Source organism: Notolepis coatsorum (genome assembly GCF_963971535.1).
Source record: "Notolepis coatsorum genome assembly, chromosome: 18".
In the NCBI taxonomy this organism is placed as follows: Eukaryota; Metazoa; Chordata; class Actinopteri; order Aulopiformes; family Paralepididae; genus Notolepis; species Notolepis coatsorum.
Window position 1 is genome coordinate 83,452,067 of NC_140182.1, and position 14,853 is coordinate 83,466,919.

Genomic DNA, 14,853 nt, shown 5'->3' on the forward strand with positions numbered 1-14,853 from the left:
TTATATAAAAAAAAATGTATGTTGTGAGACTTGTACAGCACTTTGTTCAACTTTGTCAGTGCTGTAAAGTTTAAACCTTTTTAAATCTTAGACAAACGAAACACTGCTTTCATGAAATATTTTAAGCCGTCATTTGAGGCTTTATAAAAGCAGCACAATGAACACAAATCTGTCAGTGCCGAGTCCGACCTCATCTTAAATAACAAACAGCATTGCTTGTTGTAGTTAACAAAGAGGCAGAGTTGATTTTGCAAAAAATAAAAAATACCGGAATTTTTGGACTATAGGCCGCGCCTTTCCCCCCCCCATTTTTCGACCCTGCGGCTTATATAACGGTGCGGCTTATATGTGACTCGACGTGACCAAACCCGAAAATGTAAAAAAATAAATATTGCTTTTTTGACTGCATTGAAATGTTATTTATCTGTTCCCTTATTTGCTAAACTTAATACAACTTGTAAATGAGTTAATTCTTGTTATTTGTCCGACAGTATTGTGTCCCAATGCTAATTACCGGTACATATGGTAATTAAACATTAAAACACCTGCGGCTTATAGTCCAGTGCGGCTTATATATGTACACATCATTCAATTTAGCTGCTGCGGCTTATATTCAGGTGCGGCTTATAGTGCGAAAATTACGGTATTCAAATTTTATTTTCATATTCGAATCCCATGCCCATCGAACGAAGCTTCGAAGTATTTAAGACAGCCCTAGTAATGATGCATCGATTAATCTAAATGCATCGATTCTAATGTAATATAATTTTTTTTTCTTTTGTGTATTGCTTTTATTGACCTATAGTCCATCCATGCTGAGTGAATGAGTTCTCCCAGCCACATTTGTGTATTAAATTTTTTTTGGGGACTTAACTGATAGAAAATGTATCGAAAATGTATCGAATCGTGGTCAAATGAAGAGATTTCATGATGCATTGAATCGTTGCCTGAATAATCGTAATCGAAATTAATCGTTGTGAGGTCGCATCGTTACACCCCTACCCTATATATATCTAAGCTTGTAAATATTTAAATACACAACTATCAATAGTGTACAGTTCCTAAACTCCACCAAGCAGGGCTGTACACTGCGACAAGTTTATCGCAAATTGCCCCTTAATTTGGCCCGTGCGAGTGGACAATAATATTTGGGGGCAACCTTGCGAGTAGTGATTTCAACCCTTCATTCGCATTTCACTCCTAAATTAATCCATACAAATTGGATAAAAAAAATAGTAAAACATTAGCCTACAACCAGGGCTGTACAGTGCGACATAATGTCGCGGTGCTATGAAAAAATCTGTCGGCAATGAATGAATTTACTGCGATAGCCTGTGTGAAAAAAAGATTTGCGTGTGAAGTAAATTTGGGCCACTCTATATATTTGGTAGTTGTAGTCTATCGTGCGATTAAATACCATGTCCCCGTCTGCGTAGAGTCCATACATCCAACACCAAATCCCATAATTCCTAGCGAACCATCGAATGGAAACTGAATGTTGCGTCGCCAAAGAAGAACTTCATTTCAATACGTTTAAGCCGCTAATTTTGCTCTGCAAGAAGAACGGAGCGGATATCAGTCCATCTTATGACAACCACGTCCGATGTGGAGAGATGATAAGAGACCATAGCCGGTGAAATTAAGTCGGATCTGGCAGTGATGATTGACGGGGACACACTTCTAACGTTCAGTTCAGCCATGCATTAGGTGAGTCGCCCACTATTAACACTTTGAGTGCCACTCACGAGATTTCTCGGGTTTTTAATAGTGACGTAGAATGCCACTCACGAGATTTCTCTTTTTTTTTTTTTTTTTTTTGCGATCTGAAAAATTATTGCATCACCCGAGCCTACCCGAGTATAGCCGGCGATCACTGTGGAAAAAAGCGCCCCCTGTCGTCTCCCAGATGACATACGTGATTTTGGAATGGACTCAATGAAAATTAATGGGGAAAAAAATCCGGTACTCCACATTTTCCAGTTCACTGATCCAGCCGGGGTTACCAGAGTTCATTCTGGAGCCTCAGAGCCCCGCGGATCATGGAGTTCTACTGTATCGCGTTGGATCCATACACGTATCGATTTTTTCGAATGGTGATCAGGAATTGGAATATACCAGTTGGATACCATCTGATGTCAGGTAAGGACTCTATGTTATCAGTGGTAGGATAATCAGAGTAAGTTTGATGAAGTTATAAGCTGTTTTGTGAAATGTATTCTTTCGGTTTCACTGTAAAAGTCCGTGAGGAAATCAACGGAGCGATTATCAGTGCGCGGCCGTAATGTGCTTGCGTGCACGTATAATATTGATCATCTAACGTTTATTTGAAAACGATTCATAAAAAGGCCGACGAATATCAACGTTGTGGAATATTCCACTAAAAGACGATTTTCATGGAATGCTCCAGAATTAGCTGTTTTTTATATCAAAACGGGGGCTTTTCTAACTGCTCTGAAACGGAAACGACGCGATAAAAAAACAATCTGCCTTCACAGCACTGACTGGAAAATAGTCTTTGATAATGCGATGGGCAGATTAGACACATAGCCATAATTTAAAACATAGATTAGGCGATATTAACGTTAACATTGGCGCCGATGGTGGCATTCAAGCGGTAAAACGGAAAACCAGGCGTGGCGCTCAAAGTGTTAAGACGTTTTTCAATACTTGAATACTGTCTACTTAAATTTCCCTCCGGGGATCAATAAAGTATCAACCTATCTATCTAATAATGAGACAATATGCAAATAAGATAATACTAATAATTGTCACGGTTCCCCGTATGAAAGTGGCTTGCAACTTACTGCTGGTAAAATCACTGTTTATTTCTCGTTTTGCATAGTATTACATTCCTCTTCTATAAAGTCCCACCGTTTTGCATAGTATTACATTCCTCTTCTATAAAGTCCCACCGTAAGAACTATGGCCTCATACAGGTCCATTAAACCTTTTTGATTAGAGTCTTTCCTTCGAGCTAAGTTGAACTGAACATTTCACTGTCAAAAGCGCAAACTTAAACAAGGTTGCGTCGCAACACGGTTTTCAAAATAAAGGTCACATATACACATACCGAAGTAGGCCTCTCAATTCTTATAAAAAAAGTCCCGGATATACATAAACATTAATTGGCATAGATCTCTATAAACGGCCCAACGATCACTTTAGGCATACCCTGAAACCAGTAACATCACAAATATGAAGCGGGTAATTACCCATAAAAATAATAAAACTTAGGTTGTGCAGTGGGCAAGGCGCTCACCACGAATACTGGAGGCTGGGCTCAAACAGATCATCTCCCTGTTCGAGCCCAGCGCTCCACATTGCTTTCAGTTTAGCTGGTCATCCGCACTAATACACATTGGCAGTATTAGGGGGAGGGAAACTGATGGGTGGGGATCGGGCGGCCTCTATGCCTTCTACAACGGCGCTCAGTTTCCGGGTTCCTCCGATTGGCCATGACGCCCACGTGACCGCGCGCTAGCACGCCCCCCTTATCGCCCACTCTCGCGCTGTGAAGCAGAAACGCCCAGCGGGGCGAGGCAGTGGTTTCTCCCCGGCTCGGCGGTGGTTTCTCCCCGGCTCCGTGCGCCGCTGACTCGGTCCAGCTCCAGCGGCCGCCTTCCGCCTGCAGAATGGGTACAATACAGTACGGCGCAATACACACAATTGTTAAGGGGATGCAGACCAGAGAAAGACGTTTGTCTTGTTTACATCAGGGTCCCCCATTTTCAATTCATATCGACATTTATGACATACACAACATAGGAGTAGTGGGGGAGAAGAAGAGGAATATTTTTAAATAGCAAGAATTATCGACTGGCAACTCTGTGCTCGTCAGACATGTTAATGTCATGTATGTTGTGTATGTCATAAATGTCGATATGAATTGAAAATGGGGGACCCTGATGTAAACAAGACAAACGTCTTTCTCTGGTCTGCATCCCCTTAACAATTGTGTGTATTGCGCCGTACTGTATTGTACCAATTCTGCAATCTGTTAAATAAAGTTCTCATTCATTTCTCCCCCACTACTCCTCCAACGGGTGTTTGTGCGACCATGTCGACCTGAACAATGGGGGATTAATAAGAACGAGCCGCCTCGGAGAGAGGATATCGCAGGCGGAAGACGGCCGCTGGAGCTGGACCGAGTCAGCGGCGCACGGCGCCGGGGAGAAACCACCGCCTCGCCGGGGAGAAACCACCGCCTCGCCCCGCTGGGCGTTTCCGCTTCACAGCGCGAGAGTGGGCGATAAGGGGGGCGTGCTAGCGTGCGTTCACGTGGGCTTAGTGGCCAATCAGAGGAACCCGGAAACTGAGCGCCGTTGTAGAAGGCATAGAGGCGATCGGGCGTTGTGGACAGCGACTCCTACAGGTCGGTTGGTGCGCCTGCGCAGTAGAATCAGGAAGCGACGGGGGCGGGGCCCCTCCAAAGCCCAGACCCCTGACGCTGAAAGATCGAGCCGCGCAGGTGGAAAGATGCGACTGCTGTTACCTCGAGTATCGTAGGGGACTCATGCTATGTATGACTTAGTCCACATTGCAGCCGGCTTGTGGGAGGCATGAAACAGCGTTCAAAGACAGGGGAGGGTTGAATTGGATGATACAAAAATTGGGATGGGAGAAAAATAGAAAGAAATGGGAGAAAAAGTGGATCAAAAATTTTTATAAAATAATAAACCTTTCATGGGGTTATTTACAATAATAATAATTCATTTTATTTATAAAGCACTATTCATTGTGAAACAAAGGTATGCAGAGTTTCTTGTCCTCCTGATTAATGCAATGGTGTGTGTGTGTTGTGGTGATCTCATTCAAGGAGCACTACAAGCGCACGCACACACAGTTTGTTGTTTTTGTTCCATTAGTGATTTACACACTTTCTCAGTTGGTTCATTATAAAAGATACAAACCTGAAAACAAACTCATTTAAATGTTAAATAAAAAGGACCACAGTAATGAGGCAGGAGGAACATATTTTTTTGCACTATAATGGTAAAATTGTTATAAAATATTTTGCCCCAAAAAAATATTCTGTGCCCCTAAATTTCTCATTTAGGGGCAAGTGTGGCCCTAGTGAAAAAGCTTAGCGTACAGCCCTGCCAAGTATCAGAGATAAAAAAACAACCTCCGAGAGATGGAGTGGCAGACTGTGGACCGTAGCTGGTGGGTTATTATCATAGTGTATTTATACTCGTACCACTATATATAATAATACTGTACATACATTCATTTAGCATATTTACTCTAGCTTTGTCATATATACTCCATATATTCACATGTTATACTGTATACTGCAATGCACTTTACTGCTCCATTGCACTCTGGTTAAATGCCAACTTTTGTTGCTTAATTTTGTTGTACTCCGTCTGTACTTGTACAATGATAATCGAATCTAGAGTGTTCCTGACTGAAACTAATAGTTGCGTTTCCTTGGACATTCCCTCACCCAGTGATGTGAGTGTCCTCCCCAGGGTCTGTGGGCACGGTTCCCTGGCACAACTCCTCCAGCAATTGCAGATGCTGCTCATTGTTGGCTCCCATCCCCGTTTTCAGGATCTCGGAGGCAACTTTGTACTCATTGATGTACGTCTTCAATTTTGGCATACGGACCATCCGCAGCTTGGGTCAAGATGAAAAAAAGAGAAGCCCGTTATTCATTCAGGTAAGAGAAAGGTAAGTGGTCCAATGAGTGTGTTCAAATGCATGTTAATATTCCAATATAATTTTTTAGGATTAACAATGTTCTGTTGCTAATAGAGTTGGGTATCAAATGTCCAAGATGCATTTGATAAAAGGTTTGATTGTAGTTATCGAATCTTAACTAGGGATGCCCCGATCACGGTTTTTGCCACCGATACCGATCGCCGATCGTCTTGAGCCATATCGGCCGATACCGATCCGATATCGATAGTTTTTTATAAAAAAAAAATCAAAACAATTATTTTATATATATATTTTTTTATAAAATATATATATTATATAATCATACTTATATTATCTGCGAGACATCGCCACCACGCAACAAGTCAAAATGCTCGCTATCTGCAAACAGCTCCACTGTCTGTGTGTACTCGAGTAGCCTCCAGCTACAGCCAGGATTCTCCGGAGCTGCAGCTGGACCCTATTGATCACATTCAACATGCCCTGAGCTCGAATACGCATCGAATCAGTGTTATAAGCAGTGATGCCACAGATTACTTGTAAAAGTAATCTGATTACTGATTACTCCTTTAAAAAGTAATCTAAGTTACTTTACTGATTACTTGATTATCAGAGTAACTTAGTTACTTTGAAAGTAACTAGGTTACGAAGTCGTCGTCGTTCCCCCAACAGTTTTTTTTTTAAACGCTTTATTGAAAGTGCATAAATTGTTTTTAACTTGTTTCTCTGCACATAACGTAAATTGTTAAACTAGTGCTTCAGCTTCTGTACCATCAAGTATGGTAAAGCAACAGTCTATGATGCTCACAGCATTAGAGCAGCCAGCCAGTGGTTTTACAAAACCAGTGTATCACATCTAACAAATGCAGGCTGAACTATTCAATTATATCAACTGTAACTATTAAATTGTTTTTATAAATGTCTCTCTATAAACATACAATCAGTCTCTCTTTAACATGTAAATTAACTGTAAATCTGGCAAATAAGAGCTTTTGCTCTGCCACCATCAAATATACATTAATCAAAAGGGAAAGAAACAATCTCGCTCTTTTGCTGTTGGACCTCCGAGTCCTCCTGTACCTAGTCGAAGCGTCGGCTAGTGTTGTGATTCCAGATGCTTTCAATGCAATTGGATGTGCTGTTTTTAGCGGTAGACAGTATTTTGTTTCCTCTGCATATGAATGTTTTTTTCACCCGGCTTAGCTGACACAAACGTGAAGTAGTGACTGAGGCTACGTTTAGACGAGCGTTTTGGGATGGAAGTCTGAACAGAAACCGCAAAAGTCGTCTTGCGGTTTCACTTTTAATTTTGCGTTTAGACAAGCGTTTTGGGGTGGAATTCTCCGAGCAGACGAGGCTGTAACGACGGAGCCCTGCTGTCACACGATTGGCGCATATGTCACATGACGTGCTGTGAAGACCCGCCCTACTCTGCCTCTGATTCGCAGACTGTGGATGGGGAATGTGATTGGACCAAAGCAGAGTCACTCACAGACAGAGGGTCCAGTCACGCCGCGGGACACATTCTTGTGTAACCCTTTCACTGCCACACGACGTCACTCCCAAATAAGAAAAACAGCTCAAAATGTATTTTTGACTGTCGAAAACGAAATAAAATACTGCATTCCGCCTGCATTATGCATTTATGATGAGATAGTAACGAAATAGTAACGCACAGCCACTTGGACAAGTAACTGCAATCAGATTACTGGCTTTTAACACTTTGGTTGCCTAAGGTTAAATTAATGATATACCATAGATTGCCAGCGCTATTTGTCTATGGAGAAAGTCCCCTTCTTTGCAGGGCTATAACTTTTTAAATTCTATTGCTACATTGCCATTATTAGGGCCCATTCAAAGTCCTATATGTATTGTTCATTGTGTAGCAACGTTAAACTTTTTCATTCACATATTCATAGTAAAGTATGGTCTAATGTATAAGTATGTTTTCATCTCTTTCTGCAGCTTTCTCCAGAACGTGATATATAGCCCCAAATGCATTATATTGATGATGAAATACAGTTTGATGGCAATCAGCGCGATATAAAAAATTCCAACTAGACGTACTTCTAGAAGTTACTACACGTCATCTGATGTTGACCGGATGGGCGAGGGGGCGTTTATAATTCCGTGGGCAGCGTTATACCAATCATCTAATGTGGGTCAAATGTTGATAATATCAGTTATTATCGAAGACGGTAACGTTACACGCTGAAACTCACCCCAGTCTCCGCGCGCCGTTGGGCGATCATCGTCGAGTAGAAATTTTATCATTATGGGATATATTATTACCCGGTCCATCTCCAGCTTGTATAATGGTATATACGTCCAAATCATGTTGTTTATCGAGTTATTGGCAATCGATCGCTATGTAGAGTGACGAGCTAGAGTCACGGGACATGTACCGAGTGGCCGGAAGCAATACGGACGTCTAGCAAAACCTCTAGTGCGCTTCCTGTTAAGCGCTTGCGCCGATCGGCCACCAGATGGCGCTCCTGAACCGCCAGAGAGCTCAGTGGGTCCTGCTGGTGAATCTCAGGCCAGCGGAGGGACATTATGAATCCGATCGCAGATTTTTGAAATATTGATATAAAGACGACGTACAGCGTCCCCCGGCAACTTTAGCATGGCCAGCAAAGACGTCTAAAGACGCCCCCTGGCAGTCAAAGTGTTAAAGATTAACGCGTTAGATGACTATTTTCGGGGAAAAGTAATCAGATTACAATAACGCGTTACTTAGTAACGCGTTACTGGCATCACTGGTTATAAGACATTGATATCAGGAGCTATCTGTAGCTACTGCTAGATAACGTTAAGACAACGCCTGAGTGAACTATTTAGTTTAATGGGACGTTTCGTTTTGAACAGTGAGCTAACGGTAGCTAACGGTAGCTAACGTGAGCTATCATGCACTACTAGACTTGCTGGAGCATTTGTTGATATCAGGAGCTATCAGTAGCTATCCGGCTAGATACGGTTAACAATGCCTCATGTAGTCACTGGGTCATTTAGTTTAAACAGTAACGTTAGGTAGCCAACGGCTCGGTAGGTAGCCAACGTTAGCTCACGTCGCATGCACTACTAGAGCAGACTGTTGCCGGAGGCTCCTCCTTCTCCTCCAGCCCCTCCCGCACCCATGTAAACAATGGGTGCGGGAGGAGCTGGAGGAGAAGGAGGAGCCGTACGCGGCAAGCAGCACTGTGGAGAGAAGAGCGAGTGAGAACTCTGCAGAGAATTGGATCATGTTTTCCGTGTCATCGATCGGTTTTGACGATCGGCGAAAATAAAGCATTATCACTGATCACCGATGGCATATTTATACTGATTATCGGCCGATAACGATCGGTGGCCGATCGATCGGGGCATCCCTAATCTTAACTACAGCATATTTTAGGGATGGGAATTGATTTCAGAATATTATAATAGTAGTTAAAGGGGACATGCTTCCGGCTCTTCCGGCTCTCGACATGAACGGTCGCAGAATATCCAGCTCTTGCTGTTCCCATGGAAACCAACAACAAAAATCATCAAAAAGAAGATATACGGGAATATTTGCGCATTTCTTGCTCGCCATACTATGGATTACAGACGTGTGCCTGAATTCAGCACAGAATCGTCAGGAAACTGCAGTGGAAAGCAACAAAAGCGAAAATCTACAGTCCCATTGTGACTTTTACCTGTTGAATGGCTGGGAGAGTAAACATCCGGCTATTGGAGCTGCAACTATTCACAGACTGCTGACGGCAAATCCCGAAAGAAAGAAGCTACCCCCGACAGGCAAGTTTGATAGAAAATCGATGTTTCTATTGTATTTGCTCCTGTCTGGAGACATCCATCAAAAACCGGGACCTGTTTTAACACGCCGACAGGCGATGAATCAACGGCTCCTACAGACGCAAACAGCGACGACCACCGTTGAGACCAACTCATCATCCGACGTCAACAACCCTCCACCGCCCACTACTGGATAAGGCTGAGCCCGAACCCTGTTTTTAGGGTTCGAACGTTCGCCAGGGTTTATCGAACGAACGTTCGAACGTTCGTTTTTTTAAATTTTTTAATAAAAAAAATGTTTAATACTTTTTTTTTTCATTTTTTTAATAATTTTTTTTTTTTTATTGTATTATTATAGATCCTACGGAGGGCGGCATTGCATAGTCTATTGGTGAAAAACATGTTGTTTACAGTGGTGGCTGTTCATGTAAACATGTAATTAAACAAAGCACTCAGAAGAAAATAAACAAGCTACTGAATCAAAGTATGATAAACAATAGCCCTTGCAGTCACGTAAGGGGCTAGATAAACAAATGCATTCGTTTTGTGGCATTAACCGAACGTTATATAGTTAGTGTTACACGTTCAATAACAGGTATTCACTCTTGGTCGACGGGGAGGGGAGCCGGGAGGAGAGGCGCACGCCTCGGCTCAACAGACCCGTCCACCGTCTACCTCGGAACGGCCGGGCTCCCAACACGCCTGCCGCCCGTCCGCCCTACCACCGTTCCGAGGTAGACGGTGGACGGGTCTGTCCACCGTGCGCCTGCTGTTGTTTCCAACGCAACCACCTCCCGCCATGAAGCTCGCGCTCCGTGGCCGAAAAAGGATGGTATTCATTAATGATCCGTCTGCAAGTTCACCTACGGAAACCTTGTTACCGATTACTTCCTCGGCGGGGAGCTAACTACGGCTCCCCGGTAGCTACGGTAAGTCTGTTGAGGCTTGCCGATTGGTGGTAACAGCAGAGGCGGGTGCAAGCGGTGTGACGTAATTGGCAGAATCGCCTGTCAATCAAAATAGAGCTCTGGTTGAGAAATAGTATCCCGCTGCAGCCCGGCAGACCATACTGGTTGAGCCGAGCGCCTCGCATTCACATCACCTCAACCCTGTGCGCATCCTTTATTTTTTTTTCACCGAACGTTCGAACCTATTAATTAAAGTCCGAATGTCAGCGTAACGAACGAACGTTCGAACGTTCGGGCTCAGCCTTACTACTGGATCACCGGCGCAACTACAACGGAACGCCCGAGGGACCAGAACGAGGCGGAAGGAACCGGAGGTAACAACTCCCCCCTCCCCACATACCAACACACAGACTTCACGGAGACATCAACAAAGCCCCCCCCCCCCCCCCCACAGCAGCACCAGACACAGACGGACAACAATACGGACAGCCCCCCCCCCCTCGTCACGGGACAACGACCCTGAGCAAAGGATCTCCCACCCGGACGACACAGAGCCCCTCCCCACAGAAGAAGAAATTTACCTTGAGCTCGACAACATCAAAACCACAGCAAATAAAAACGGACTACACATTTTTCACCTGAATGTAAACAGCATAAAACATAAGCTGGAGGAAATAAGAAACCTGTTTATTAGCGGTAAGGTAGTGTCGTGGAATATATTATCATGTTCTTATAGATCTGTGTTGAGAAATCATGTTATACAGCGTGACTTTCAGTATGACCAGCTTGACTGGTTAATGTTTGTATGTCTCTTTAAGAACATTCTGACATCTCGCCAGCCATAACGATTATATTAGTTATATTAGTATTGGCTGAGCGTCCCGCTCTGAGCCTTATGAGATACCCCTTATCTCCTATGATACCTATTGTATCTCCAACAAAACAACTACATGCACCCCACCTGTATGGGGCCCCGCCCCTATGGTGGCACCGCCCATATAAACGTGACTCTGGTCACCAAAACACCCTTCCTCGCCAAATCCCGTCCCAGGAAAAGATCCCTCAAGAGGGAACTCAGGGCCGCGCAGAGCGGGACGCTCAGCCAATACTAATATAACTAGGTTATTTACATAACCTATCGTTATATATCGTATTTGCTTTCGCGTCCCGCTCTGAGCCTTATGAGATATGGGGAAGAGCGGACGCGAGACCCGACAAATGTACCCCGAGGACCCGTAAGCCCACATCAAGGGGTGCGGGGAGCCCTGTCACCCCATCCTTCCTAATGAAGGGGGGGGCGCAGTCAACTCCACCTGAATGCGAACAAGAGGGAACTAGAACCCCTTGAACACACCGTACAGGCGGAACCACGTGTGACTCAACACACTGTGGCCCATACCCATACACTCCTGCTACCCGACCAAAGGACGGGAAGCAGGAAAGGCCACAGACCCCAGAACCGCCTGGGAGACAGAACCCCCGGTCATGTCCATGAGGTAAAACCCGGGGAGGACCATGAAGCCGCAGCACAGATGTCCTCCACCGAGGCCCCACCCAGGAGAGCGGCAGAGGCAGCCACCCCACGAGTGGAGTGCGCCCTGATGCCCCCAGGGGGATCCTGCCCAGCCAACGTGTAGCAGAGGGTAATACCCTCGCACAACCAATGGGACAGGCGCTGCTTCGACAGTACCTTACCAACACGAGCCCCACCGTAACAGACAAAAAGCTGGTCGGTAACCCTGAAGTCCTGAGTACGGCTGAGGTAAATCCCCAAAGCACGGACTGGACATGACAGGTGAAGGCCCGCATCTAACTCACTAGTGTGAGGAGGAGGACGAAAAGCCTGAACCACAATATCCCGGGAGCGGAAGGAACTCCGGATATTCTTAGGCACGAAAGCAGGATTAGGTCGCAGAGTGGCACCGCAATCGGTCCGAAAAGACAGGCACTCTGGACGTACCGAGAGAGCACAGAGCTCACCTACGCGTTTAGCGGAAGTGACAGCCAGTAGGAACGCGGTCTTGAAGGACAGCTGTCCCAAAGGCGCCTGCTCGAGGGGCTCAAACGGGGCCAAGGACAACCGACCGAGGACCAACTGAAGATCCCAAGTCGGAGCCAAGGAGCGTTGCACCGGCTTAACGCGTCGAGCGCCAAGCAGGAAACGCTTCACAAGAGGGTGGCTGAACAAAACAGTCCCCTCAAAACCCTCATGATAGGAGGATATAGCTGCCGCATATACCCTCACCGTCGAAGCCGACAGCCTACCAAGAAGAGACTGGAGATAACTCACAACAGCATCCAGGGGGCAGGAGACTGGGTCCCAGCCCCCCCCCTTACACCACTCTTGGAACGCACGCCACCTGCCCGCGTAAAAACCGCAACAGTGGAGGGAGCATGCGCACACCGGATGGTATCAACCACCGAGGGATCCATCCTCTCCAGACTCACCCTCCCACCAGCCACACCACCAGGCGTTGACCCAACACCGGAGGCTGGAAAAACACTCCGTCGTGCTGTGAGAGGGCCGTCGCTGACCACGGAATGACCCAAGGAGGAGCGACCAGAAGCTGGATTAAGGCGAGACACTGCAGGTGAATAGTCAAATATACTTTTTTTGTTGATTTTGAGATTGTTATATTTTGCTTCCTAAACATGTCTTCTATGAAACTAGTGACAATAAAACGTCAATAACACACATTTAGTTGTTTATTTTACATCATTTTGCCTTATTGCATCCATAAATGTGCACATATTTAATGGGGAAGTGCCTCATTTGCATATATAAACATAAATTTCAGAAAACTTGCAATATATTTTTTCTTAGTTTATATGTACATAACAAATTGGGAAAGTTTCATAGTGATATCTATTCAAATATTTTTTGCCTATTAGGGGGTACTACACTGTACTACACTGTTTGTAGCCTGTGTGTAGTTCTGTTCAGTTCAATAACATCATTATTATTATTATTCAGTTATCAGGCATGTGTTTAGGTTGTCTATTACTAATGGTTTGATTAGGTATTGTGTTTGTAAATATCCGTTTAAAAAAAATACTCTGAGCCAGAAATCTCCACTTCAGTAGCACTCACATACACCAAACCTTCCAGTTCTATTCATATCTATGTTCTGAAGGTATTTACAGAAGGGTTTTCATACCCTGATTTATATCACATTTTATTCCTAAAAACATGGCGAAATATGGAATTTTACCATAAAAATGGACTGAATGGAGTATTTTCTGATTTATGGAGTGATAAAGAGATATCCAAAATCCCCTCTGTAATAACCTTTGGCTCTAATATGTCAACAAAATGAAACTATAATTTTGAAAATGGCTTTATCCAATGTTCAGATTTCTGTCCTGGAATTATATGCAAATTAGTGCATATTTAAGTAAATCATGCCTAATTTGCATATTTAAACATACAATTTCAGAAAACTTGTAATACAAAAAAGTCTTGTCTTAATATAAGTAATCAACTGGGGAAGTTTCATTGTGATATCTATTAGTTAATTTTTTTACCCTATTCACCTGCAGTGTCTCCCCTTAAGACCGGGAACCACACTGACGTGCCCCGGTCCGGCGCGACCAGGATCACCGTCCTGCGCTCCCTCCGTATCCGCTCCAACAGCTGACTCAACAGCTGTACAGGAGGGAAGGCGTACAGAAGACCGGGCGGCCACGGAAAGGTCGAGAAGGCATCCACCCCCAAGGGGGGATGATCTGCTCGACTGAGCGAGAACCACAAGGGGCACTTGTGAGAACGTCGGCACGCAAACAGATCTACCGAGGCCTCCCCGAACCGATCCCAGATCTGTCTGACTATGTCGGGGCGGAGTTCCCACTCGTCGCGACGAAGACCGCCCGAGACATTATATCCGCCCCCACATTCTCCGTACCAGGAACGTGGAGCGCCCTCAGACTGCGCAGCCTGCGGGATGCCCATAGCAACAGTTCGCGCGCCGCCCGGAGCAGGCGGGCGGAACGAGTCCCACACTGCCTGTTGATATACGCCGCCGCCGTCACATTGTCCGTCCTGACCAAAACGTGCCTGCCTACCACCAGGCGGTGGAGCCGTTTGAGGACCAGAAGAACCGCCTTCAACTCCAACACATTGATATGCAGGGTAGCCGGGCCAGCATGACCTGTCCAGCTGCCCCCCACTGCATGGGTCCGACACATCCCTCCCCAACCTGTGAGAGGCGTCGGTGAAGACCGTGACGTGTGAGCCCCTGCTGCCCATGGGGACCCCAATGGAGAGGATACCCAGCCTCTTCCAATGGGCGAGATCTCCCCATATCGCAAAAGGAACTGTCAACCATTTCCTTTTGCCCCTCACCGGATCTATTCTCAAAGAGAGAAACCACCTCTGTATCCTCCTCATAAAGAGGAGGCCAAGAGGAACCACCGTGTGAGCAGCTGACATAAGGCCCAGCAGACGCATCACCTGCAGCGCCGTAACCGTCCCTCCCAGACGGAGACCCTCGAGCGCGCGACGGAGATCCCC

General features: G+C 45.3%; 1 protein-coding gene across 1 annotated transcript in view; it reads right to left on the reverse strand.

Annotated features, from left to right (window-relative positions):
• tdrd12 (tudor domain containing 12) overlaps nucleotides 1–14,853 on the reverse strand; it is a gene marked incomplete at both ends in the record, with an annotated part of 274,420 nt that overhangs the window by 18,498 nt on the left and 241,069 nt on the right. Inside the window, one exon of the mRNA XM_084335256.1 lies at nucleotides 5,447–5,619. Coding sequence (XP_084191382.1) covers nucleotides 5,447–5,619 — 173 coding nt within the window. The remainder of the gene's footprint in view (nucleotides 1–5,446; nucleotides 5,620–14,853) is intronic.